At 43.4% G+C, this 25,628-nt stretch overlaps 1 protein-coding gene across 1 annotated transcript; it reads left to right on the top strand.

Annotated features, from left to right (window-relative positions):
• Window positions 1-475: 475 nt before the first annotated feature.
• On the top strand, window positions 476-16,912 carry LOC106586316 (rho-related GTP-binding protein RhoE). Its single transcript, XM_014173485.3, has 5 exons — window positions 476-773; window positions 1,050-1,137; window positions 14,691-14,797; window positions 15,592-15,726; window positions 16,513-16,912. Exons 1-5 carry the CDS (start codon window positions 624-626, stop codon window positions 16,759-16,761), a joined length of 729 nt encoding a protein of 242 aa, XP_014028960.1. The 5' UTR covers window positions 476-623; the 3' UTR covers window positions 16,762-16,912.
• Window positions 16,913-25,628: the final 8,716 nt, after the last annotated feature.

The following is a 25,628-nucleotide window of genomic DNA, read 5'->3' as shown; positions in this document are numbered from 1 at the left end:
GTGGTGTCAGTGCTGTGTTTCGCCCTGAGGGAACACCACAAAGTTGTTGCATCAGCCACAAGTTTCTGAACATGAGTTATGTGCTTTTTAGTTCACCAGATGTTCAGCACGTGTTGTGCCAGCCTTTCAAGTATTTCTGAATTCCATAATGGACCGTTAAGTAACTGTATTATTACCTTATCTTGAGGTTTCCCACTTAATCAGCCACAATGATAATGACTCTTTTGTTAGTTTTTTACTATGGACATTTGCTAGCTTCTTTTCACCTCCAAACACATATTGCTTGTCCTCTCCTCTGAGAGCATGGTAAGGGAATACCGACAAATAGAGGGCGCTGTTCACGTGGTAATGTTGACGTCTCCACGAGGGAGAAAGGGGCGGACCACTACTTCATCAAATGACAGAGGCAGCTGATTGGTTTAGCACCTCGTATATAAACCCCCTGTGTTAGTCGCTTTGCATGAGCAACAGTACTTTACCGGTGTGTAGAGGACGTTGCTGGCAATATCAACAGCAGTTTACCGGTGAATAGAGGACGCAGCTAACAATATCACAGGACAGTAGTGATTGTTATGGGGATCTGATTTTGGTGCGGTGCTTATCTATAGACATTTGAAAAATCAATGAAGGATACAGGATCTGGTCAAAAGCTTTCACCGAAATCCGAGATGGATCCTAACCAGAGCGTGAAGTGTAAAATCGTTGTAGTTGGGGACAGTCAGTGTGGAAAAACTGCTCTACTTCACGTCTTTGCAAAAGATTGCTTTCCAGAGGTAGGACTATTGTTGTATGTCGTTTGGATGAGTTGACTAATTTGCGTGTTTTGTGCCATTTACGAGTCGTTACCCAAGAGATAGTGTTGGCAAAGGATATCATCTGAACTTTTGTGCGCTTTTACGCACAGACCAAGTGATTCAAATTGACTGCTTGCAGAGTTACAGATAATCACGATGGATAATGTGTTAGTGTTTTGAGTACAGCTCATCTTGGTATATTGGATAACGTGTATGATCAACATAATGATGTATTGCAAATTCTTTATTTTATAGAACTATGTCCCAACGGTGTTTGAGAACTACACAGCCAGTTTTGAAATCGACACGCAAAGAATAGAACTCAGTCTCTGGGACACTTCAGGTGAGAACTTATTGAATTATACTATTTAATGTCTATTTAATCTCTACAGCATTCTATCTTGAACCAAAAATATAAAGGCAACCACGTCATCGATTTTACAGAGTTACAGTTCATATGAGGAAATCAGTCAATTAAAATACATTAATTAGGCCCTAATCTATGGATTGCACATGACTGGGAATTCAGATGCATTTGTTGGTTAGATGTTTTACAAAAAAAATTACCTTCACAATTGGCCTCAGGATTTCTTCGTGGTGTTTGTGAATTCAAATTGCCAATAGATCAAATGCAATTGTTTTTGTTTAATTTATGCCTGCCCATAACATAAACCCACAGCCACCATGGGGCACTCTGTTCAATGTTGACATCAACAAGCCATACACATTTATTTAACTAGGTAAGTCTGTTACGAACAAGTTCTTGTTTGGAATGAAGGCCTAACCTGGATGACGCTGGGCCAATTGTGCACTGCCCTATGGTACTCCCAATCACATCTGGATGTGATACAGCCTGGATTCAAACCAGGGACAGTAGTGACACCCCTTGCACTGAGATGCAGTGCCTTAGACTGCTGTGCCACTCGGGAGCTCAACTGGTCTGCGGTTGTGAGGTCGGTTGGATGTACTGCCAAATTCTCTAAAATGGCATTGGAAGCGGCTTATGGTAGAGGAATACAAATTGAATTATCTGGCAACATCTCTGGTGGTCTCAGTCAGCATGCCTGCAGTCAGCAATTGCACACTCCCTCAACTTGATCTGAAGCGTTGGGACATTTTAGTGGCCTTTTATTGTCCTAAGCACAAGGTGCACCTCTATAAGATCAAACTCTTTAGTCAGCTTCTTGATATGCCACCTGTAAGGTGGCTGGATTATCTTGGCAAAGGAGAAATGCTTACTAACAGGGATGTAAACACTTTATTTTTTTGAAATAAGCATTTTGTGCATATGGAAAACTTCTGATCTTTTATTTCAGCTCATGAAACATGGGACCTGCACTTTGCATGTTGCGTTTTATATTTTTGTTTAGTGTACATAGACATAAGAGCCTACTAATACTGCAGTACAGGGCACGAACCTGAATGTGGAATTTGGACTGGCACGGTGGAATGTGAGCGTTGCCATGAATTAGTAAACATATCTTCACCACATTTAAAAGCTTGTGAAAAATCAGACTGTGCCCAGCTTAATCTTAATTTGACTGGTCATAAATGCATTAAACAAGCCCAGTAGGTGGCAAGGAATATCCAGAGTTTAAACTGACACTGCATCCTTGCAATGTTATGGACCACCAGCGTGAGGATGTATTGAACACATTTAAATTGAGATTGAATTTCTCTAGTTGGCTTTGAATGACGGAAAGGCCAGGAGTTGAGGAAGTTTGGCTTGGGAATGCAGTGGAGGGGGCATTGTTACAGCCAATAAGAAACAAAGACAAACAGGCCTGGAGCTCTTCATCAGTGCCTCACACCTGCTTTGACTGTCAGTTCCTCCAAACGTCACTCCTCCTCCGTAGGTAGGCTACTGGTCTTCCATTGCCGAACATGTAGCACCCACCAAATTGGCACTTAAGAACAGTCTCTGCCTCCTCTGCCATCTCTCGACACGGCATACAGTCCTTGTTGTATTTATTCCGAACATCTTAAACTGAAAAAGCATGGGCTGCGTTATTTAAATCCAAACCGTCGTCTAGTGAGCTCTAATGTGTAAGCCAAAAATTGACTTTCCATCACAATTCTTGAAGTCTGAGAGTCAAGATGTAAGTGATCAAACCCCAGAGCAGTGAAAGGTAAAAAGCAATGCTTAACACTTCAAAATAACACATACAGTCTGCAATATTTACAGAGCTCTCTAGGTGACCTTGTGGTGCCATGGCAACCACTGATTCAGGATGCAATGTCCACATCCTCTCTCTCCACTCAGATGTGTAACAGATGAAGGCATTTGGTGCTCTCAGTGGAGGCACCAGCTAAGAAAAGATGAATAAATGGTTATTAAATAAACACTCAATGTTTATGTAACATCTTTGTTTTTTAAATTCATAATTTAGAGACTTGACTGCAGTAGCGGTGCATGGGTAACTTTAACTGGGGAAGCCAAAAAAAGCCACATTACAACCGGTTTTGTGATAATTGCATCGTTTGCTACATAACCTGTTAGTTCATATGCCATGCGACTAAAGGCTGAGACCATAAGACAGTGGCAGAATAAATTCAAACTTTTGTTTTATCACGACTGGAGAGCGACTGTCTGAAGTCCACAAAGAATATTGCATGTAACAACCAGTTACATGACCTATAGCATGGTCAAGCCAGTTAATGTTTCGGACATTTGCGGACCACTAAACAATTATTGATTTAGAACCACAGAGTTGCAAAGAAAATATGAGCTGCCTCCACTATTCCAGCACCCTTTCAACTTCAACATCAAATCACTCATGCTTAGTCTAATACAGTGACAACTGTTGCCTCACCCTACTTGTAGAGAAATGCCAATGCCGTCCTCTCTTTAATGTTGAGGAAACGGTCTGTCACACAGTACACGCTTATATATTTTTTTTGGTCCTAGGCTACCTGGCTAAAATGCTTGCTCGCTAGCCTAATTTCCATTTCATGGGCAACGATACCTGGATAACATTAGCCTTGTACAGCTAGGTACAGTGCCTTCAAAGTATTCAGTCCCCTTGACTTTTTCCACATTTGGTTACATTAAATACATTTTAAAATAAGGCTGTCTTTTTTTTTTTTTTTTTTTTTTTTCAGCCATCTACACACAATACCCCATAATGACAAAGCGAAAACGGGTATTTGTGTGGATCTCATTCCTCATTTACATAAGTATTCAGACCCTTTGCTATAATACTTGGAATTGAGCTCAGGTGCATCCTGTTTCTGTTGATAATCCTTGATGTTTCAACTTGAATGAAGTCCACCTGTGCTAAATTCAGTTGACTGGACATGATTTAGCGTCTGCTAAATGACGTAAATGTAATTTGGATAGGCACACACCTGTCTATAAGGTCTCAGTTGACAGTGCAGGTCAGAGCAAAAAAGGCCATGGTCTAAGGAATTGTCCGTAGAGCTCCGAGACAAGATTGTGTTGAGGCACAGATCTGGAGAAGGGACCTAAAGTATTCTCAGACCATGAGAAACAAGATTGAACTCTTTGGCATGACTCTTTGCCAAGTGTCACGTCTGGAGGAAGCCTGGCATCATCCCTACGGTTAAGCGTGGTGGCAGCATGCTGTGGGGATATTTTTTTAGTGGCCGGGACTGGGAGACTAGTCCGGATCGAAGGAAAGATGAACGGAGCAAAGTACAGAGGAATCCTTGATGACAACCTGCTCCAGAGTGTTCAGGACCTCAGACTGGGGTGACGGTTCACCTTCCAACAGGACAATGACCCTAAGCACACAGACAAGGCAGGATTGGCTTCAGGACAAGTCTGAATGTCTCTGGAGAAACCTTAAAATGGCTGTGCTGCTACACTCCCCATCCAACCTGACAGCTTGAGAGGCTCTGCAGAGAATGGGAGAAACTCCCCGAATACACGTATGCCAAGCTTGTTGTGACTTGCCCAAGAACACTCAAGGCTGTAACTGCTGCCAAAGCTGTTTCAACAAAGTACTGAGTAAAGGGTCTGAATACTTATGTAGATGTTATATTAAAAAAATTGAATACACTTGCAAAAGTTTATAAAAGCCAGTTTGCTTTGTCATTATGGGGGTATTGTGTGTAGATTGAGAGGGGGAACTACTTAATCAATTTTAGAATAAGGCTGTAATGTAACAATGTTGATGTCAAGGTCTGAATACTCTCTGAATGGACTGTACATGTTGAACTTCCATCCTCTCAGGCCAGGGGCATAATGTATGAATTAATGGGCGACTCTGAACCAACGTTTATAATCATTGGTCAGTAGAGAGAATTAATCCCTATCTCCATCCATAGCTAATTTTAAGAAAGGGCCAATTTTATCTAGCTAGCCACCAGAGGACAACACAACCAGATACAACAATTCAAGTGTCTGTTGCAGTGACGCCAAATACAAACGGGCTTCCCTTGATTTTATTTTTCTGTTTTTATACTGCTCAAAAAAATAAAGGGACCACTTAAACAACACAATGTAACTCCAAGTCAATCACACTTCTGTGAAGTCAAACTGTCCACTTAGGAAGCAACACTGATTGACAATAAATTTCACATGCTGTTGTGCAAATGGAATAGACAACAGGTGGAAATTATAGTCAATTAGCAAGACACTCCCAATAAAGGAGTGGTTCTGCAGGTGGGGACAACAGACCACTTCTCAGTTCCTATGCTTCCTGGCTGATGTTTTGGTCACTTTTGAATGCTGGCGGTGCTTTCACTCTAGTGGTAGCATGAGACGGAGTCTACAACCCACACAAGTGGCTCAGGTAGTGCAGCTCATCCAGGATGGCACATCAATGCGAGCTGTGGCAAGAAGGTTTGCTGTGTCTGTCAGCGTAGTGTCCAGAGCATGGAGGCGCTAGCAGGAGACAGGCCAGTACATCAGGAGACGTGGAGGAGGCCGTAGGAGGGCAACAACCCAGCAGCAGGACCGCTACCTCCGCCTTTGTGCAAGGAGGAGCACTGCCAGAGCCCTGCAAAATGACCTCCAGCAGGCCACAAATGTGCATGTGTCTGCTCAAACGGTCAGAAACCGACTCCATGAGGGTGGTATGAGGGCCCAACGTCCACAGGTGGGGGTTGTGCTTACAGCCCAACACCGTGCAGGACGTTTGGCATTTGCCAGAGAACACCAAGATTGGCAAATTCGCCACTGGCGCCCTGTGCTCTTCACAGATGAAAGCAGGTTCACACTGAGCACGTGACAGTCTGGAGACGCCGTGGAGAACGTTCTGCTGCCTGCAACATCCTCCAGCATGACCGGTTTGGCGGTGGGTCAGTCATGGTGTGGGGTGGCATTTCTTTGGGGGGCCGCACAGACCTCCATGGGCTCGCCAGAGGTAGCCTGACTGCCATTAGGTACCGAGATGAGATCCTCAGACCCCTTGTGAGACCATATGCTGGTGCGGTTGGCCCTGGGTTCCTCCTAATGCTAGACCTCATGTGGCTGGAGTGTGTCAGCAGTTCCTGCAAGAGGAAGGCATTGATGCTATGGACTGGCCGGACTCCCCAGACCTGAATCCAATTGAGCACGTCTGGGACATCATGTCTCGCTCCATCCACCAACGCCACGTTGCACCACAGACTGTCCAGGAGTTGGTGGATGCTTTAGTCCAGGTCTGGGAGGAGATCCCTCAGGAGACCATCCGCCACCTCATCAGGAGCATGCCCAGGCGTTGTAGGGAGGTCATACAGGCACGTGGAGGCCACACACTACTGAGCCTCATTTTCACTTGTTTTAAGGACATTACATCAAAGTTGGATCAGCCTGTAGTGTGGTTTTCCACTTTAATTTTGAGTGTGACTCCAAATCCAGACCTCCATGGGTTGATAAATTGGATTTCCATTGATTCTTTTTGTGATTTTGTTGTCAGCACATTCAACTATGTAAAGAAAAGTATTTAAGATTTATTTCATTCAGATCTAGGATGTGTTATTTTAGTGTTCTCTTAATTTTTTTGAGCAGTATATAATTATTTTTTTTATCAAGGGAGGCCAAATGCTCATTGGCTTCCCTTGTGTCCAATGCTACAGGCGTCAACAATGTCATACTCTCTTGGACCAGACAGCGTCAGATGGCCAACAGAGACAGAGGGGTGCTGTTTCGCTTGCTGTGACGCTTTCTCCGGTGAAATGCATTCAGCCTGGCTTCCATGAATACATGCCACTGCTGGACTGTCAGCAACACCCCAAATCAAATTAAACACACCTTCCCCAGTTCAAACACTGTTTTTCCTGAGTAAATAAATGCTGACACATTGCTTACGTTACATTTCTTGGTACAAAATGCCCACATCTAGTGGTCCCTGGGGTATCTAACCCAGCCGCAGATCAGAAGGTAATTGCCTTCTATACAACAACCTCGGAGTACTCCAGCCTGGCTGGATGATTGGGGGGGGGGGGGGGTTACTACAGCTGCACCATTGAGAGCATTTTTGACTGGCTGCATCACTGCTTGGTATGGCAACTGCTTGACATCTGACCGCAAAGCACTACAGAGGGTGGTATGTACATCACTGGGGCCAAGCTCCCTGCCATCAGGACCTCTATCAGAGGGAGGCCTTAGAAATGGTCAAATACTTCAGCTACCCAAGTCAGTGTTCTTTCTAATACTGCACGGCAAGCGGTACCATGCAAGTCTGGAACCAAAAGGACCCTGAACAGCTTCAACACCCAAGCAATAAGACTGAATAGTTCACCAAATAGCTACCTGGACTATCTGCATTGACCCTTTGCACAAACCTTTTTTTACTCATCACGTGCTGCTTCTAATGTTAATCAGTCACATCTATATGACCTTTGATACACCAGGGAATATGTTTGTTTTACAAAATGATAAATGCTTATTTTAGGAGAAACCATTCATGAGAAATATTTCTGTCCAGCATTACAAGCGGCCTGATATTTATTATTCTGTGTCGTTGGTGTTGCATTAGTGCCCCAGTAGTTTTTATTGTTGGGAAGTATCACAGGGCTGCTAACCTTTTTGAAGAAGGCAAATCTCCAAGCTATGTGAATTTCATTGCCCCCTGGGCACAACACCTAGAAGGGGGATTCGGGGTCCTCCAGGAAAATGTTACTTTAAAAAAATAAAAATGCTAACAGGACGGATACCTGATCGTCCTCGCAGTGGCAGACCACGTGTAACAACACCTGCACAGGATCGGCACATCCGAACATCACACCTGCGGGACAGGTACAGGATGGCAGCAACTGTGTGTTCCTGGTATAACTCTCCATCAGTGCTCAGACTGTCCGCAATAGGCTGAGAGGCTGGACTGAGGGCTTGTAAGCTTCTTGTAAGGCAGGTCCTCACCAGACATCACCGGCAACAGCGTCGCCTATGGGCACAAACCCACCGTCGCTGGACCAGACAGGACTGGCAAAAAGTGCTCTTCATTGACAAGTTGTGGTTTTGTCTCACAAGGGGTGATGGTCGGATTTGCGTTTATCGTTGAAGGAATGAGCGTTACACCGAGGCCTGTACTCTAGAACGGGATTCTTTTTTTGGAGGTGGAGGGTCCGTCATAGTCTGGGGCAGTGTGTCGCTGCATCGGACTGAGCTTGTTGGCATTGCAGGAAATCTCAACGCTGTGCGTTTCAGAGAAGACATCCTCCTCCCTCATGTGGTACCCTTCCTGCAGGCTCATCCTGACATGACCCTCCAGTATGACAATGCCATACTGCTTGTTCTGTGCGTGACTTCCTGCAAGACCGCAATGTCAGTGTTCTGTCATGGCCAGCGACGAGCCCGGGTCTCAATCTGGGACCTGTTGGCTCGGAGGGTGCGCGCTAGGGCCATGCAAGTTCACCTGCAAGTTCAGAAATGTCTGAACTTGCAGGTGCCTTGGTGGAAGAGTGGGTTAACATCTCACAGCACTAACTGGAAAATCTGGTGCAGTCCATGAGGAGATGCGCTGCAGTACTTAATGCAGCTGGTGGCCACACCAGATACTGACTTTTTGATTTTGACCCCCCCCGCCCTCCCTTTGTTCAGGGACACATTATTCCATTTCTGTTAGTCACATGTCTGTGGAACTTGTTCAGTTTGTCTCAGACTCTTATGTTCATACAAAAATGTACACAGGTTAAGTTTGCTGAAACTAAATGTAGTTGACAGGACGATTCTTGCTGTCATCTTACCCAACTTACACAATTTGATGTCAGTTGTGATTTATTTATTTCCCCCCCCCCCCCACCATCTCTGCCTAGACTGTGCATAATACTAATGTCAAATTTTAAACTGAAGCATTTAATATCCCACGCTTTATTTGTATCACTTATTTAAAACTGTCCATGAATGGCTGCAAAATACTTAGCCTCAAATAATTAAGACACCAGATTTAAAATATGTGATTTGTACTGGGAAGAAGTGTAATAATCAAATAAGTGGGGAATAACAGTTCTTGCGAACAAGCTAATGACCTTATTTTAGCCCCTTAAGAATTAGAATTGTTCCACTGATCAGCCTAAAGTAAATGGTTACCTGGTCTTTAGCTAATAAATTCTGTCTGCACCTACACCCTAACCAAATAATTTTTCTATTTGTCCCCGCTATTATTTGACTTGCGTTCACAATCTGTTTTGACAATTATTTTCATAGTTACAAATCAGGTGACCCTACCAAGCTTCCCTGTTTGGCACTAGTAGGTCTGTCTGCTGCCTTCATTGTCACAGCCTAAATGCCAATACCCCAAAGAGGTGACTAATGTAAGTGTGGATTAAATTGACTTTAGTACAATGATGACAAAATGCTGCATTCTGCAATGGGAAGAGTAATAGCAACCTAATTTTGTTGACAACATTGTACATTAAACTGCGCTAACATGCTACTCTTTAGTTTCATAAACTCTCAGCTCCATTCATCTTAAGAGGTGTTTCTTTAAAACATGCTTCCAATCCCCTTGATTCCTTACATAACTAAACCGATTATGCTTCAATGTGTCATGGTTCAATGCTGTGGCAAGACGGGACAATGATGGTGGTTTCAACCGGGAGATTAAATTGCGGATATGGATTTCAAATCGATTTTGGAGCACAGTTGAAAAGTTAACGTGCTGACAATATAATGGACTAATGGTACTTTTCAATGTGTGCTATGAGGGGGGTCAAATGCAAGTCTCAGCCAATGCGTGAGCTGGCAGCTCTGCATCACCTGGGTCATCACTATACTGAATATCAATGGCTCTGGGCCTAGCTATTAGTATGTAGAGCAGATGGTTGTGCAGGTTTCTCCACTCTGTCTGTGTTGTCTAGCAGCCTCCGGCTCACCCCTACACTGTTCCAACCTGTACATATTGAATTGGGTCATGTTTGGTATGAACCCATCTTCTCACCCTGTGCTATGAATGTGACTAGAGCCCTACAGTGGACGTGTCCATAAGACCTAGCAGTCAAACAAGGAAATTGCTCCAATTGTTTTCCCACCACTTTATCAGTTGTGGATTTTAGAAACACTTCAAATAAGGGCTGTGTTTTGTGTTTACCCTAGTGAGACTTTTTATGAATATATTTGGCTCTGTTTAATCTCAGATTCGAAAATGCTAATTAGCATCAAAGTACAGGTCATGCCAGACTAATCAAATCAAATCAAATCAAATTTATTTTTATATAGCCCTTCGTACATCAGCTGATATTCTCAAAGTGCTGTACAGAAACCCAGCCTAAAACCCCAAACAGCAAGCAAAGCATGTGAAAGAAGCACGGTGGCTAGGAAAAACTCCCTAGGAAAAACTCCCTAGAAAGGCCAAAAACCTAGGAAGAAACCTAGAGAGGAACCAGGCTATGAGGGGTGGCCAGTCCTCTTCTGGCTGTGCAGGGTGGATATTAAAACAGAACATGGTCAAAATGTTAAAATGTTCATAAATGACCAGCATGGTCAAATAATAATAATCATAGTAGTTGTCGAGGGTGCAACAAGCACGTCCGGTGAACAGGTCAGGGTTCCATAGCCGCAGGCAGAACAGTTGAAACTGGAGCAGCAGCACGGCCAGGTGGACTGGGGACAGCAAGGAGTCATCATACCAGGTAGTCCTGAGGCATGGTCCTAGGGCTCAGGTCCTCCGAGAGAAAGACAGAAAGAGAGAAAGAGAGAATTAGAGAGAGCATATTTAAATACACACAGGACACCGGATAAGACAAGAGAAATACTCCAGATGTAACAGACTGACCCTAGCCCCCCGACACATAAACTACTGCAGCATAAATACTGGAGGCTGAGACTACAAATCCCTGTAAGCTCCTGCATGTCTAGCTACCTTGATTCAAAACAAAATATGTATTGAACATTTATCACTGTTCCATATTTTATTTAACTAATTTCTTTTTATGCATTTGGTATTGTACAGAGTACTATCCTAGTAGCAGTCAGATATTTATAATGTGCCATGAATACTAGGCTTGTTCTTGCAAGGAAGCTAGCTACCTACCTAGATATTAGAAACCTACCCTTATTTTTACCAGATCCTCTTCTGTTTCAGCCAGTGGAGGTCTATTTAATCCCTTATTTCTGAGCCATAAATAAAACTTAAACATTGAGGACAGCATTTTTTGGGGGGGATAATGTGGTGGTTTACACTGTGAATGATGGAAGAATCCTACCCCAGCTGTAGGTCCATTTGAGTGTGTGTGGTCATTTAGGCCTGCACATCAACCAGTACTGGGACCAGTAGAGACTTGGGATGCTTTTGCTCAAAGTGCTGCTTGAATGTGTTCGGGTCTGCATCTATAACGGTTAAGTACCTAATGGAGGAAGCTAATCTGTGGCTTAGATTGACTTCAAAGTTGACACAAATGATAAACTAAGCAATACGATGCCACAAACTACACACACTACATGACCAAAGGTTTGTGTACACCTGCTCATCGAACATCTCATTCCAAAGTCATGGGCATTTATTAAGTTGGTCTCCTCCTTTCATGTAACAGCCTCTACTTTTCTGAGAATGCTTTCCACTAAATATTGGGACATTGCTGCAGAGAATTGCCTCCATTCAGCCACAAGCATTAGTGAGGTCAGGCACTGATGCGGGACGATTAGGCATGGCTTGCAGTCGGCGTTCCAATTCATCCCTAGAGGTGTTCGATGGGGTTGAGGTTAGGGCTCTGCAGGCCAGTCAAGTTCTTTCTGTATGGACCTTGCTTTGTGCACAGGGGCATTGTCATGCTGAAACAGGAAAGGGCCTTCGCTAAACGGTTGCCACAAAGATGGAACCACAGAATTGTCTGGAATGTCATTGTATGCTGTAGCATTAAGATTTCCCTTCACTGGAACTAAGGGGCCTAGCCTGAACCATGAAAAACAGCCCCAGACCATTATTCCTTCTATCTTTCATCAAACCTTACAGTGTTTTGAAAACTGTATTTTCAGCAAACGTTCTCACATTTTGAGTTTGAAACCAGACTGAAGTTGATTCAATGTACCAATAGTTTTTTTTCATCAATGATTTAGTTACTTTTCATTTTCTCGGATTGTTTTGAATATGTAAAACAAGGCAGTTCCATGCGCAAGCCAAGAATATGGCGGGGTTCTTTTAGAGGCATTCCCACAGTGAAAGATGTCTCCATATCACCGGTCAAAGACAGTTACCTTTAGTGTTTTAGAGTTCCCTGGAGACCCCTCTCACCATTTGAAAACAAGTCCTCCATCTAGATTTCATGTACAGTTTCATTCTAGTGGTCCGAGGGGGGTAAAGGTCATCCATGCTCTCTATTCTATTTCCGGTTACACACAGACTGCACTGTAGCACTTGATCTTATTCCCTCAAGTACATGGGATATGAAACAAATGATGGTGTCGCTGTCCTTGGGGGGGCAGTGGTTCTGTTTTGAGCTGGTCCCTGCTGTCATCAGGAATGGGTAGAATAAAAGATGCCCCTTGTCTCTGCTTGTCAGACGCATTGTGGTAGCCTGTCTTTTATGGACTCCAACTGGGATCTCCTTTTAAGCCCTCAGAATAGTTCCATCAGAATGGCTCCTTCAGTCTGATAGCGGGGGTGTTTTATTCAAAGTAGGGGGTAGAGGGATGGCTGTGGGTGTCTGGCTGGCTCTGGGGACTGAACAAGGCCTTAGGGCTGCAGTGAAATGGGGCTAATGCGCTGCTTGTCAGTCCATCGGCATGGCTGTCCTTTCCTTTTCCTGGGCTCCTGTATAACGGTCTGGATCCCTAAAGTGACTGCTAGTCGATTCAGTAGCAGAATCGTAAAAAAGCAGTACCTTCTCTGGACTCCTCCCCTTTCCTGGTGTCATCACTACGCCAGTTGTCTGTGTTCAATTGACTGAGGAAAGTCTCCATGAGGCAATGTATACTCTTTTGGGCGACTCTATTTACTGTTAAATATTTGTCTTCATTCTCTACCTGGTCGCAGTCCCATAGTTCAGTGGGTCAGAATGTTTAAAGCCAGAGAAGGGCTGCCAATCGTCACTCAGTTTATCAGCTTGGTCAGACCGATCCACACAGACCATTTTTTTAAAGTTTTACAAAAGCAAATCTTAATCACTGGACTAGAGCGGCCCACCAGGCATAGATCAAACGCATAACAAGAAGCTTATGAACCTTGCCCACCAGACATGAGAAATTACATTTGTCTTGTCAGTGTAGATTTGGTCATGGAAACTTGAAAGCAATGGAAGATTTGTCAAACACCACCATATGCTGGCGTAGTTCTTAGGCCTACTCAGTACAAACAAGCTCTTCCCTCTGTCTCCAAAATAAGATTTTAGCATGACTTGCTGTTCAGGGAAATGAAAGTTTTAAATTGGATGTAACATTCCGGCCATGTGTTTTCCATGAAATGTCATTAATGTACAAATGTATTTTTTATTTTTTGGTATCAAGTTTAGAATTCATGTTTGAGGGGGAGAAAAGCTGGCTATGCATGAAATGATTTAATCTACATTCCATTTTCAGAATAAGGCTTCACTCCTAACCCCCCCATCGCTGGGAACCATTCCTTGAGCTGTCCTCGTTGAATACCGAAATGTCAGTGTAGCTGCTTCAACCCCCCCCCCCCCCCCCCCCAGTCCTCAAAGGATCTCCCAGACATAATCTGAAAAGAATAAAAACACAATCCCTGGCATAGCATTCCAAAGGTGGAAGCGCAGATGTTCCGCTGCCAGTCATCAGACTGCAAATGTGTTGGGTTTCAATGTGATAGTTAGTCAGTACATGCTCTGTGTGCTTTTCCAAATTCAGTTTGTGAAATCTCATGCATCTTGCTTTTTACATGTCGTTAATCAGATGCATAGTTTACGAGATTAGCATACCACCACCTTTCTTGACTTTGGCGACTAATCCGGACAATTATATTAGCATGCGCTGTGCAATAGAATTTAGGAAATTAAAATGCATGTGGAAAGATGCTTCAAACACTTGCTGAAAATGTATCATTCCAAATTTAGAACGCAAATTAGATTGAATCCAAGCTGCTCCTAATCACAGTTGCCCCACTGCATTCTATGTAGCAAGACAGTCAAGTGATTGACACTGTGTGGGATATGTGATGTACAGCAGTGACCTGGGACTGGAGTGACTAATTCGTTTCTTAGATGGAGGGGGGTTTCTCCGATTACGCTATCTGCTCCGTATTACAGATGTCTCCTGTCCTAATTCTGACTGTGGGTTCCTGGCTGGGTATGAATGGAGGGCAGGGAGCGAGCAGGCCCACAGGCAGTGCAGCTGAAATGATGACACAAGCGTAATAATTTATGGATGTGCTGGCTCAGTGAAATGGTGTTAGGGAGGAATTTTGCCTGGGTCATTCTAACATTTACAGTAAAATCTGTTAAGTATTTAGTACCTTTGAGTTATCTGAGTTAAACTAATGTTAGTTGATGTAAGGAATAGTGCAGAGCTGGGATGTGATTTCTTTTATTTTTGACCAGGTTTTTACTATTGTGTCTTTGCAGGATCTCCGTACTATGACAATGTGCGACCGCTCTCCTACCCAGACTCTGATGCAGTCCTCATCTGCTTTGATATCAGCAGACCAGACACCCTGGACAGTGTACTGAAGGTGAGCATTTCATATGTCCTGTAAGTTGTAAGCTTCTTCTGATTTGCCCCTGAATTAAGTGACCTGTCCCACAGGCATTTTCACTCTGTCCCCTTGACCCTCTCGGAAAAGGCATGTTTGTGTTGCTGGGTGAAGTGGCTATTGAAAAACCCCACTGATGAAAATTACTGCACTGGACACATGAGTCTGAGAAGTAGTCCAACAGGCCTTGTTCACATGTGGCATCCCAGGCATGGCTACTCTGGGTCTCGGTGCCCTTTGACCTGTGATGGCACAGGGCTCGGTATTGTGCCAGCTGAGAGGAGTTTGGTCCAGTAAGAGCGGGAATGATCCCTCTGGAGAGAACATAATCACCAGGCTAGGCCCCAGTATCTGGACCACACACTGATCAGACTGGGCATTGTTGTGGGGGGAAATGAGAGAGCTGGAGGCCAGTTGTTCAAGGCACAGAATAAGCCTGGGAAAGTGGAAGAGGATGTTTTCCATTACTTAAATTGTGTGATACAGAGCTGGCGCTGTCAGTGACTGTTTTCAAAGATGACAGCATGATATGAAGAGAATGTGTGGGTGGTTGACTCTCTGGAAAAACTCCAGTGCCCATTAATGCAGCCCTTTGTCTAACTATTTTGGGCTCAAATCTTAACTTGAGGTTCGGGTGCATAACTTTTTGTTGAGATTTACATGCATAACTCTGTTTGGATGCCTGACACTGAATATTAGCTAAACCTGTAAAAGCACATGTGTACTAGAAGTGTTACTGATTTTCTCTCTTTTCTGAATTGTTTTCTCTATAGTGGCGAGTAGAGATCCAGGAGTTTTGTCCCAACACCAAGATTCTGCTGGTGGGATGCAAGTCAGACCTCCGCACAGACCTCACCACACTGGTGGAACTGTCCAATCACAGACAGACACCTGTGTCATATGATCAGGTAGGTGGTACATGCATTTTGCTCATACTTTAACACTCACTATGATGTGGACATACCGTAATTTCTGGACTATAAGCCGCTACTTTTTTCCCACGCTTTGATCCTCGCGGCTTAAAAAATGACGCGGCTAATATATGGATTTTCCCGCTTTAAAAAAAAAAAAAACACATTCTGTGACGTGCTCAGTTTTTTTGGGCGGCATGAAGCTTTCATTAAACCAATGAAATTGCCGAACGGGTTAAGGTCAAACAACTTTTTTTTGTTTACTGTTTAGATTAAATTGAGCGCTCTCAAACTTTCCATCATTCTGATTACGGTAGTCATTTTGTCACCCTCATCATGGCAAAGACACGGAGAAATGCATATGATGCAGCTTTCAAGTTGAAGGCGATTGATCTGGCTGTTGGAAAAGGAAATAGAGCTGCTGCACGGGAGCTTGGTCTGGAGCAATGACTTGGTAGGCTACTGTTTACTGCAAACTTTTTATTTTTTGTTACAAGCCGTGATTCGTTAAAGCCTGTGTAAAGTTCATTTGTTTCAATGTACCGGTAGGCACCTGCGGCTTATAGACATGTGCGGCTTATTTATGTTCAAAATAATATATATATTTTTTAATTCAGTGGGTGCGGCTTATATTCAGGTGCGCTCAATAGTCCATAAATTACGGTAAGTTATTATTGGTCTAGTACTATATGCCTTAATGTGGTATTATGAAATGTGGTACCTGTAAACCTCAACAGCTATGAATACTAATAAGACTGATTTCCTGGTGTTATTCTCTCTCAGGGCTCCAACATGGCCAAGCAGATCAGTGCTCCCTACATCGAGTGTTCATCCCTGCAGTCTGAGAACAGCGTCAGAGACATCTTCCACGTGGCCACGCTGGCCTGCGTCAACAAGAGCAACAAGAACGTCAAACGCAACAAATCCTCCAGGGGCACCAAGAGGATCTCGCACATGCCCAGTAGGCCCGAACTCACCGCTGTCACGTCAGACCTGCGTAAAGACAAGGCCAAGAGCTGTACAATAATGTGATTGGTTGGGGTTGGGAGACTGACTGTGGACTGTGGGAGGAGCAGGCAGGTGATGGGGACTGGACACTTTGCATAGAGCCCTCCCCCTCGACTCACACGCAAAGCAGTGAGAAGGCGAGTTAGCTCTGCACTTTAAATCAGCTTCTCCACTGGTTTGTATTGATGCAAAACGTACAAACTTACATCAAGCTGCCCTAGTCTGCGCCCTAGGAGAAGTTCACCAGGGAGACTGAAGGAAACCGGACACTGGAGCCCATCTGAGGCTTCAGAATTGGTTTTCGGGTTTATTTTTATGTCCAAGATGTTCAACAACCCTTTGACATAAACTACAAGAAAGAGATGGAAGACATGCTGACTTCTGTCGGTCCTCTCAAGCTTTCTTTACCCCAGGAAATAATGTTTTTGGTCTAGTAAATTCCATAACCTTTTGGTCTGCGATCTGGACAGGAAAAGAGCTAAAGTGGTATCAGGTTTTATCCTCAGAAAGATAATGAGAAGTGGTATGGTGGTGGATTCACCACTGAGTGACAAGATTGTTGTTTAGAAGCGAGAGACTGCCGCTGTGTTCTGCTACAGTAAAATGGATCAAGAAGACAAATGGATCTCTTGCACTGGCCCCTGGGTCTGGCACTTACAGACAAAGAAGTTACTAAAGGACAGAAACACTGGTTCGTTCACATTGCCCATCTTCTCCCCCTTTCTCTTTTGTTACTTCCTTTATGAGTTTGCCAAATGGGATGTTTGTTATAAGCTGTTGCACACTGTTACGAAAGATCTGAAAGCCTTTTTACTATGTTTTGCTCCTTTGCATATCGTTCTAGCGCTGTTTTTAAACATCAGCATAGTCTGAACCCTTTGTTTTGCTGTTTTATCATTTACAACCGAAAAAGCTTGACAGAGCGTTGAAATCGCTCACAAAGTAGCTCTCTGGCAACGACCGATGTGATAAGCTGTGTAACGACCATGACCAATGATTTTGAAGGATGTGCTACAGTATCTCTGAGGACACATTCTACACCCCTGTTCTTCTGTCACTAGGATGACTTAAGCTGTGCTGCCTAACTCTTGCGATGCCAGGGCCTCAGTACATGTGGCGCACACCCATACCAAGCTTAATTAAGGGCTTAAACATGGCCAGTGCTGAGCAAGCCACTGAGCTTCGGTTATCGACCCAGAAGTACATTGCACAGATCTCTTCAAGGATGTCCTCGGCTATGCAATGTGAGAGTTCTTATCGAACTCCAAGAAGGACAATGGTCTGTAAAGACAAGTCTAGTTATCAATGTTTGTTGGTTCATGACCTGTACAGTGCTATTATTGATTTCTGTGTGGAGCGCTAGGGCAGGCTACATATTACTCACTGTTCATCTCTGGTACAGAGGCACCACATTCGTAGCCTACTCTTGATTCAAATACAACTTATTTGATAATGAATGTGACCAGTACACTGGGGCAGTAGGCTAAGTCCAGTAGTTAAGTAGAACTAGCCCGTAGCTATAGCCCATGGCGGCAGGTAACCTAGCGGTTAAGAGCGTTGGGCCAGTAACCGAAAGGTCGTAGGTTCGACTCCCCAAGATGGGAAAAAATCTGCCGTTCTGCCCTTGCGCAAGACGGTTAACCCCCAACAACTGTTCCCCAGGCGCAGATGATGTGGATGTTGATTTAAGGCAGCCGCCCCCCACACCTCTCTGAGGGGTTTGGTTAAATGCAGAAGACGCATGATTGTTGAATGCGTTGTTGTGCAGCAGAGAGGTATCCCCCTTTCTCTCCACCCTCTCCAAGCAGTTGCTGTTTAACTAGATTTACATCTTTCTTATCCAACAGTTACAATTTCAGTCTTCAGTTGTCTCCGCAGCATAGTAAGTACTTGGGTGTTGTTGGTGTTGGAGAAGTCTGTTGAGCTGCTTTCACTATAGCCCCCCCAAGGCAGTATATCAGCTAGCGGGTGTAGCCTTAGCTCTCAGTATGAAAAAAAAAAAAAATGTGTAAATTAAAGTTCAGAATGTGTTAGCTGTAGAATATCAACCTTTTTTTAAAATGTTTAGTCCATTTGTATGTATGATGTTTCGACAGTATTTATTGAAGTTATATATTTTCCCTTTTGAAAATAAAGTTCAATGTACAGTACAACGTCTTGAGACTTAATCTTGACATGGGTATTTTGTCAAACTGTTTGGAATACCACTGTCTGGAAATCGTAGCAGAACACATTATGAACCATGTTTTGTTTTGCTACATCCTACTCGGACTCCTTGCAGTAAAATAATCGCTTGGGATGATTAATATTCAATTAAATGTCTTATCCCTCTGGCACATTAATCTGTGAACATCATGACATGATAACCACATTTCTATTCCTGACTAGAGGGCTGCTTGATTAAATTAGTGTTTTCTCATCTACATGGCCAGCTTGCATTTACTCACCGTGCTTAAATCTTTACTCAATACAGTAGGATTGCTTTCACTCACCATGAACAACATGGAAAGACTGTTCCGGTTAGATTGGTCAGGCATTCCACTATGCTGTATCAATCTGCTTCTAGATTGTGTATAATTTTGCTTCTATTTGCATTTCTACAAGATTGATGGTTAGGAGACCATTCCATCAATGTCCCAGCAAACATACACATCAGAATATAATATTTTACTGTGACCATTATCACCCTCTAAATGTAACTTATGGTTAATATCTGACAAATTTCGCTGCAAGTGGACTGAGACAGGGCTGCCTGAAATGCACTGTGAATGTGATTTAGACATTCTAAAGAACTGTATAGGAGACAACAGTGGCTGGCTGCTCAGAGATGGAAACATTTATGCCCCGCTGATCGTTTGTGCGTGTCTCTGAGGAATGCATAGCATCATCCAACTCTTCATGATGGATTACGTGCTGATATCGCAGTTTTTTTGTTTTGTTCCCCCCCCCCATTCCTTCCTATCCTCCCCAGTGAGCAGTTTGTCAGGCAGAACTCCAGGTAAATCTGGGACAACTAAAACAGACATTTTTAATCACCAGTCAGGCATTTTAACTGCAGACATTTTGCCACATGCATGTATAGGTATTATATCTAGGGGTCTTGTCACATCTACTAGTTCCTTAAATTTCACCCTAACCATGTTATGCTTTTAATTACATTTTATTTTAATCTTATCATGTGCTGGTCAATCAAGTTAAGGTTACAGCTAAACTGTCCCTCTCTACCTACAGCCCCAGTAGTCCCTAAAGAACTAGTCTACCTAGGCAAACAGGTTACCTCCCACAATGTGTCCTAGGTCTGGGATTTCCAAAACTACTAAAGGACCACTGTCCTTGAACCCTAGAACATGTGCTCTACAGTCCTTGGCCTATCCCTTAGCATTCAACAAGGTATAGGGAGCACCCAGCTAACAAACTTCCACAACTTTAGAAAGCGTACCCTTAAGAGTCTCATTAAGTCATTAACAAACTTTTTCATAGGAATGATCCCGTGACATGCAAGGAATGTTTCACAGAAGCCATTCCCTTAATGTTAAATAACTTACCCAGAATGTGGTTACCATGTTATCAGAACACAATATATTATTAATGTTCTGGACAGGTTTCATGGGAACGGGGCAAAAACTGTGTCAAATGTTCTGTGGGTTAGAATATTCCATCAACGTCCCACCAAACGTACACAGAACATGGTTGCCAAGTTCTCAGAAGTTAAGATATTGTTCTAGACACTTTTCATGGGATTGTTTAAAGAACATTGGTGTACAAAGAAATTCATTACACATCACGCCCAGTTACTGTTGCCAAGCCAATCAAGGCCCTAATTGGTGAACCACTGATCCATTGATAGCTCTTTGTCTGTTGGCAAGGTTAGAGATGCTCACTCGTTTTAAGTGTTTTCAACTTATATATTTGACATGCATTATTACGTTGTGCATGTTCATTTATACAGTAATGTATTAGTAGTACTAGAGATATCCCTTATTGTGACAGTGGTTAGGGCATTTGTCATTGGTGCTGGTGGCCTGTGTTTGAAAACTGCTAGGGGAGTCACCCTGCTCTCACATCCCCAAGCAGGTCTCCAACACAGGCCACTTTTAACAGAGATGAGATTTACTTCAGTGCATTCACTTTATTGCTTTACACCTATCAAGTTGTTTCTGATCTACACAAGTGAAACCCTTAGCCCTCCTCCCTAGGCACTTATGTAGATATGAAATAACTTGATAGGTGTAAGCAATAGGTTGAATGCACTTTGTAATAAATCTTTGCTCTGTACAAATACACTCAAGAAAAACTTTGTGATTTCAGGAGTATCATTAAGCCAAGATGTTGTGAGATCAAATTGTATTAGTCACATGTGCCGAATACAACATTGCAGTTGAATAAGAAATAAAAGTAACAAGTAATTTAAAGAGCAGCAGTAAAATAATAGTGAGACTATATACAAGTGGGTACCGGTACAGTCAATGTGTCGGGGTCATCGGTTAGTTAAGGTAATATGTAAAGTTATTAAAGTGACTATGCATAGATAACAACGGAGTAGTAGCGGTGTAAAAGGGAGAGAGGGGGGGCAATGCCAATAGTCTGGGTAGCTATTTGATTAGGTGTTCAGGAGTCTTAGGGCTTGGGGGTAGAAGCTGTTTAGAAGCCTCTTGGACCTAAACTTGGTGCTCTGATACCACTTGCCATGCGGTAGCAGAGAGAACAGTCTATGTCTAGGGTGGCTGGAGACTTTGACAATTTTTAGGGCCTTCCTGACACCGCCTGGTATAGAGGTCCTGGATGGCAGGAAGCTTGGCCCCAGTGATGGACTGGGTCGTTCAGAGGCAGAGCAGTTGCCATAGCAGGCAGTGATGCAACCAGTCGGGATGCTCTCGATGGTGCAGATGTAGAACTTTTTTGAGGAACCATGCCAAATCTTTTCAGTCTCCTGAGGGGGAATAGGTTTTGTCATGCCCTTTTCATGACTGTCTTGGTGTGTTTGGACCATGATAGTTTGTTAATGTGGACACCAAAGAACTTGATGCTCTCAACCTGCTCCACTGCAGCCCCGTCGATGAGAATGGGAGCATGCCCGGTCCTCTTTTGTCCTGTAGACCACAATCTCCTTTGTATTGATCACGTTGAGGGAAAAGTTGTTGTCCTGGCACCACACAGCCAGGTCTCTGACTTCCTCCCTATAGGCGGTCTCGTCGTCGGTAAACTTAATGATGGTGTTGGAGTCTTGCCTGGCAGTGCAGTCATGAGGGGACTGAGCACGCACCCCTGAGGGCCCCTGTGTTGAGGATCAGCGTGGCGGATGTGTTGTTACCTACCCTTACCACCTGGTGTCGGCCCGTCAGGAATTCCAGGATCCAGTTGCAGAGGGAGGTGTTTAGTCCCGGGTCCTTAGCTTATTGATGCGCTTTGAGGGCACTATGGTGTTGAACGATGAGCTGTAGTCAATGAATAGCATTCTCACATAGGTGTTCCTTTTGTCCAAGTGGGAAAGGGCAGTGTGGAGTGCAATAGAGATTGCATCTGTGGATCTGTTGGGGCGGTATGCAAATTGGAGTGGTCTAGGGTTTCTGGGATGATGGTGTTGTGAGCCATGACCAGTCTTTCAAAGCACTTCATGGCTACAGACGTGAGCGCTACGGGTCGGTAGTCATTTAGGCAGGTTACCTTAGTGTTCTTGGGCACAGGGACTATGGTGGTCTGCTTTAAACATGTTAGTATTACAAACTTGGACAGGGAGAGGTTGAAAATGTCAGTGAAGACCGTTGCCAGTTGGTCAGTGCATGCTTGCAGTACACGTCCTGGTAATCCGTCTGGTCCTGTGGCCTTGTGAATGTTGACCTGTCTAAAGGTCTTACTCACATTAGCTGAGGAGAGCGTGATCAGACAGTCTTCCGGAACAGCTGATGCTCTCATGCATGTTTGTGTTATTTGCCTCGAAGCGAGCATAGTAGTAGTCTGGTTGGCTTGTGTCACTGGGCAGCTCTCAGCTGTGCTTCCCTTGTAGTCTGTAATGGTTTGCAATGTGTCAGAGCCGGTGTAGTACGATTCGATCTTAGTCCTGTATTGATGCTTTGCCTGTTTGATGGTTCGTCAGAGGGCATAGGGGGATTTCTTATAAGCTTCCGGGTTAGAGTCCCACCCCTTGAAAGTGGCAGCTATAGCATTTAGCTCAGTGCAGATGTTGCCAGTAATCCATGGCTTCTGGTTGGGATATGTACGTACGGTCACTGTGGTGATGAGTTCTTCGATGCCATCGGAGGAATCCCGGAACATATTCCAGTCTGTGCTAGCAAAACAGTCCTGTAGCTTAGCATCTGCTTCATCTGACCACTTTTTTATTGATCTAGTCACTGGTGCTTCCTGCTCTGAGAACATGGCAACCATGTTCTGTGTATATTTGGTGGAAGGTTGATGGAATATTATCCTAACCTTCAGAAAACTGGACACAAGAATGTTCTTGTTTCTGCTTGACATTAAGGGAAGGTTCTAACTTTAACACAAAAACATTCTAAAAAGGTTCTCAGAAGGTTTTTTCTAACAAAGAATGTTCTCTTAACTAACGGAAAATTGGACATTCAAACATTAGGGTAACATTACCGGTAACATTACAAAAACGTTCTCTCCTTAGATCTGTTAGCTGGTGCATGACAGTTTCTCAAGAAGTATGAGCTACACTACAGCAATCCCCCTTCTACAGTACCTCCTGCACCTGATGACCTTTTGTCAATTAAACCCAATACACTTTTTCAGGTTGTGTGAAAACTGTTTGGGGATAAACAATGTCTTGGTCTGGCCTTACAGGGAGATTGGTGTAGTAATAAAAATGGCCAATATTTACACTACCGGTCAAAGGTTTTTGAACACCTACTCATTCAAGAGTTTTTCTTTATTTTTCCTATTTTCTACATTGTAGAATAATAGTGCAGACATCAAAACAATTAAATAACACATGGAATAATGTAGTAACCAAAAAAGTGTTAAACAAATCAAAATATATTTGAGATCCTTCAAGGTAGCCACCCTTTGCCTTGATGACAGCTTTGCACACTCATGGCATTCTCTCAACCAGCTTCACCTGGAATGCTTTTCCAACAGTCTTGAAGGAGTTCCCACATATGCTGAGCACTTGTTTGCTGCTTTTCCTTCACTCTGCGATCTGACTCATCCCAAACAGTCTCAATATGGTTGAGGTCGGGGGATTGTGGAGGCCAGGTCATCTGATGCAGCACTCCATCACTTTCCTTCTTGGTCAAATAGCCCTTACACAGCCTGGAGGTGTGTTGGGTCATTGTCATGTTGAAAAACAAATGACAATCCCACTAAGCACAAACCAGATGGGACGGAGTATTGCTGCAGAATGATGTGGTAGCCATGCTGGTTAAGTGTGCCTTGAATTTTAAATAAATCAGTGTCACCAGAAAAGCACCCCTACACGATGACACCTCCATGCTTCACGGTGGGAAATTCATATCTGGAGATCATCCGTTCACCTACACCGAGTCTAACAAAGACACGGCGGTTGGAACCAAAAATTGCAAATTTTGACAAATTTCCACTGGTCTAATGTCCATTGCTCATGATCTTGGCCCAAGCAAGTCTCTTCTTCTTAATGGTGTCCTTCAGTAGTGGTTTCTTTGCAGAAATTCAACCATGAAGGCCTGATTCACACAGTTTCCTCTGAACAGATGTGTCTGTTACTTGAACTCTGTGAAGCATTTATTTGGGCTGCAATTTCTGAGGCTGGTAACTCTAAACTTATCTTCTGCAGAAGAGGTAACTCTGGGTCTTCCTTTCCTGTGGCAGTCCTCATGAGAGCCAGTTTTATCATAGCGCTTGATGGTTTTTGCGACTGCACTTGAAGAAACTTTCAAAGTTCTTAATTTTCCGTTTTGACTGACCATGTCTTAAATTAATGATGGACTGTAGTTTCTCTTTGCTTATTTGAGCTGTTCTTGCCATAATATGGACTTGTTCTTTTACCAAATAGGGCTATCTTCTGTATACCGCCTCTACCTTGTCACAACACAACTGATTGGCTCAAACGCATTAAGAAGGAAAGAAATTCCGCAAGTTAACTTCTAAGGTATACCTGTTAATTGAAATGCATTCCAGGTGACTACCTCATGAAGCTGGTTGGGAGAATGTCAAGAGTGTGCAAAGCTATCATCAAGGCAAAGCGTGGCTATTTGAAGAATCTCAAATATAAAACATATTTTGATTTGTTTAAAACTTATTCGGGATCGGTGTCCCTTTCAGGGGACTGTTGAGCTAACGTAGGCTAATGCGATTAGCATGAGGTTGAAAGTAACAAGAGAATTTCCCAGAACATAGACATATCTGATATTGGCAGAAAGCTTAAATTCTTGTTAATCTATCTGCACTGTCCAATTTACAGTAGCTATTACAATGAAAGAATACCATGCTATTTGAGGAGAGTACACAATTTTGAACATAAGTTATTAATAAACAAATTAGGCATATTTGGGCAGTCTTGATACAACATTTTGAAAAGAAATGCAATGGTTCATTGGATCAGTCTAAAAAGTTGAGCACACACTGCTGCCATCTAGTGGCCAAAATGTATATTGCACCTGGGCTGGAATAATACATTATGGCCTTTCTCTTGCATTTCAAAGATGCAAAAGAACGGTAGGTTTGTTCTTTGTTTAATCTTTTACCAGATCTATTGTGTTATATTCTCCTACATTCCTTTCACATTTCCACTAACTTAAGTGTTTCCTTTCAAATGGTACCAAGAATATGCATATCCTTGCTTCAGGGCCTGAGCTACAGGCAGTTAGATTTCATTTAAGGTGAAAATTGAAAAAAAGGGGTGGATCCTTACATGATTTCAAATGTGTTATTTCATAGTGTTGATGTCTTCACTATTA

Source organism: Salmo salar, chromosome 25 (assembly GCF_965601325.2).
Source record: "Salmo salar chromosome 25, fSalSal1, whole genome shotgun sequence".
Taxonomy (NCBI): Eukaryota; Metazoa; Chordata; class Actinopteri; order Salmoniformes; family Salmonidae; genus Salmo; species Salmo salar.
This window is presented reverse-complemented; position numbering and strand designations above follow the sequence as displayed.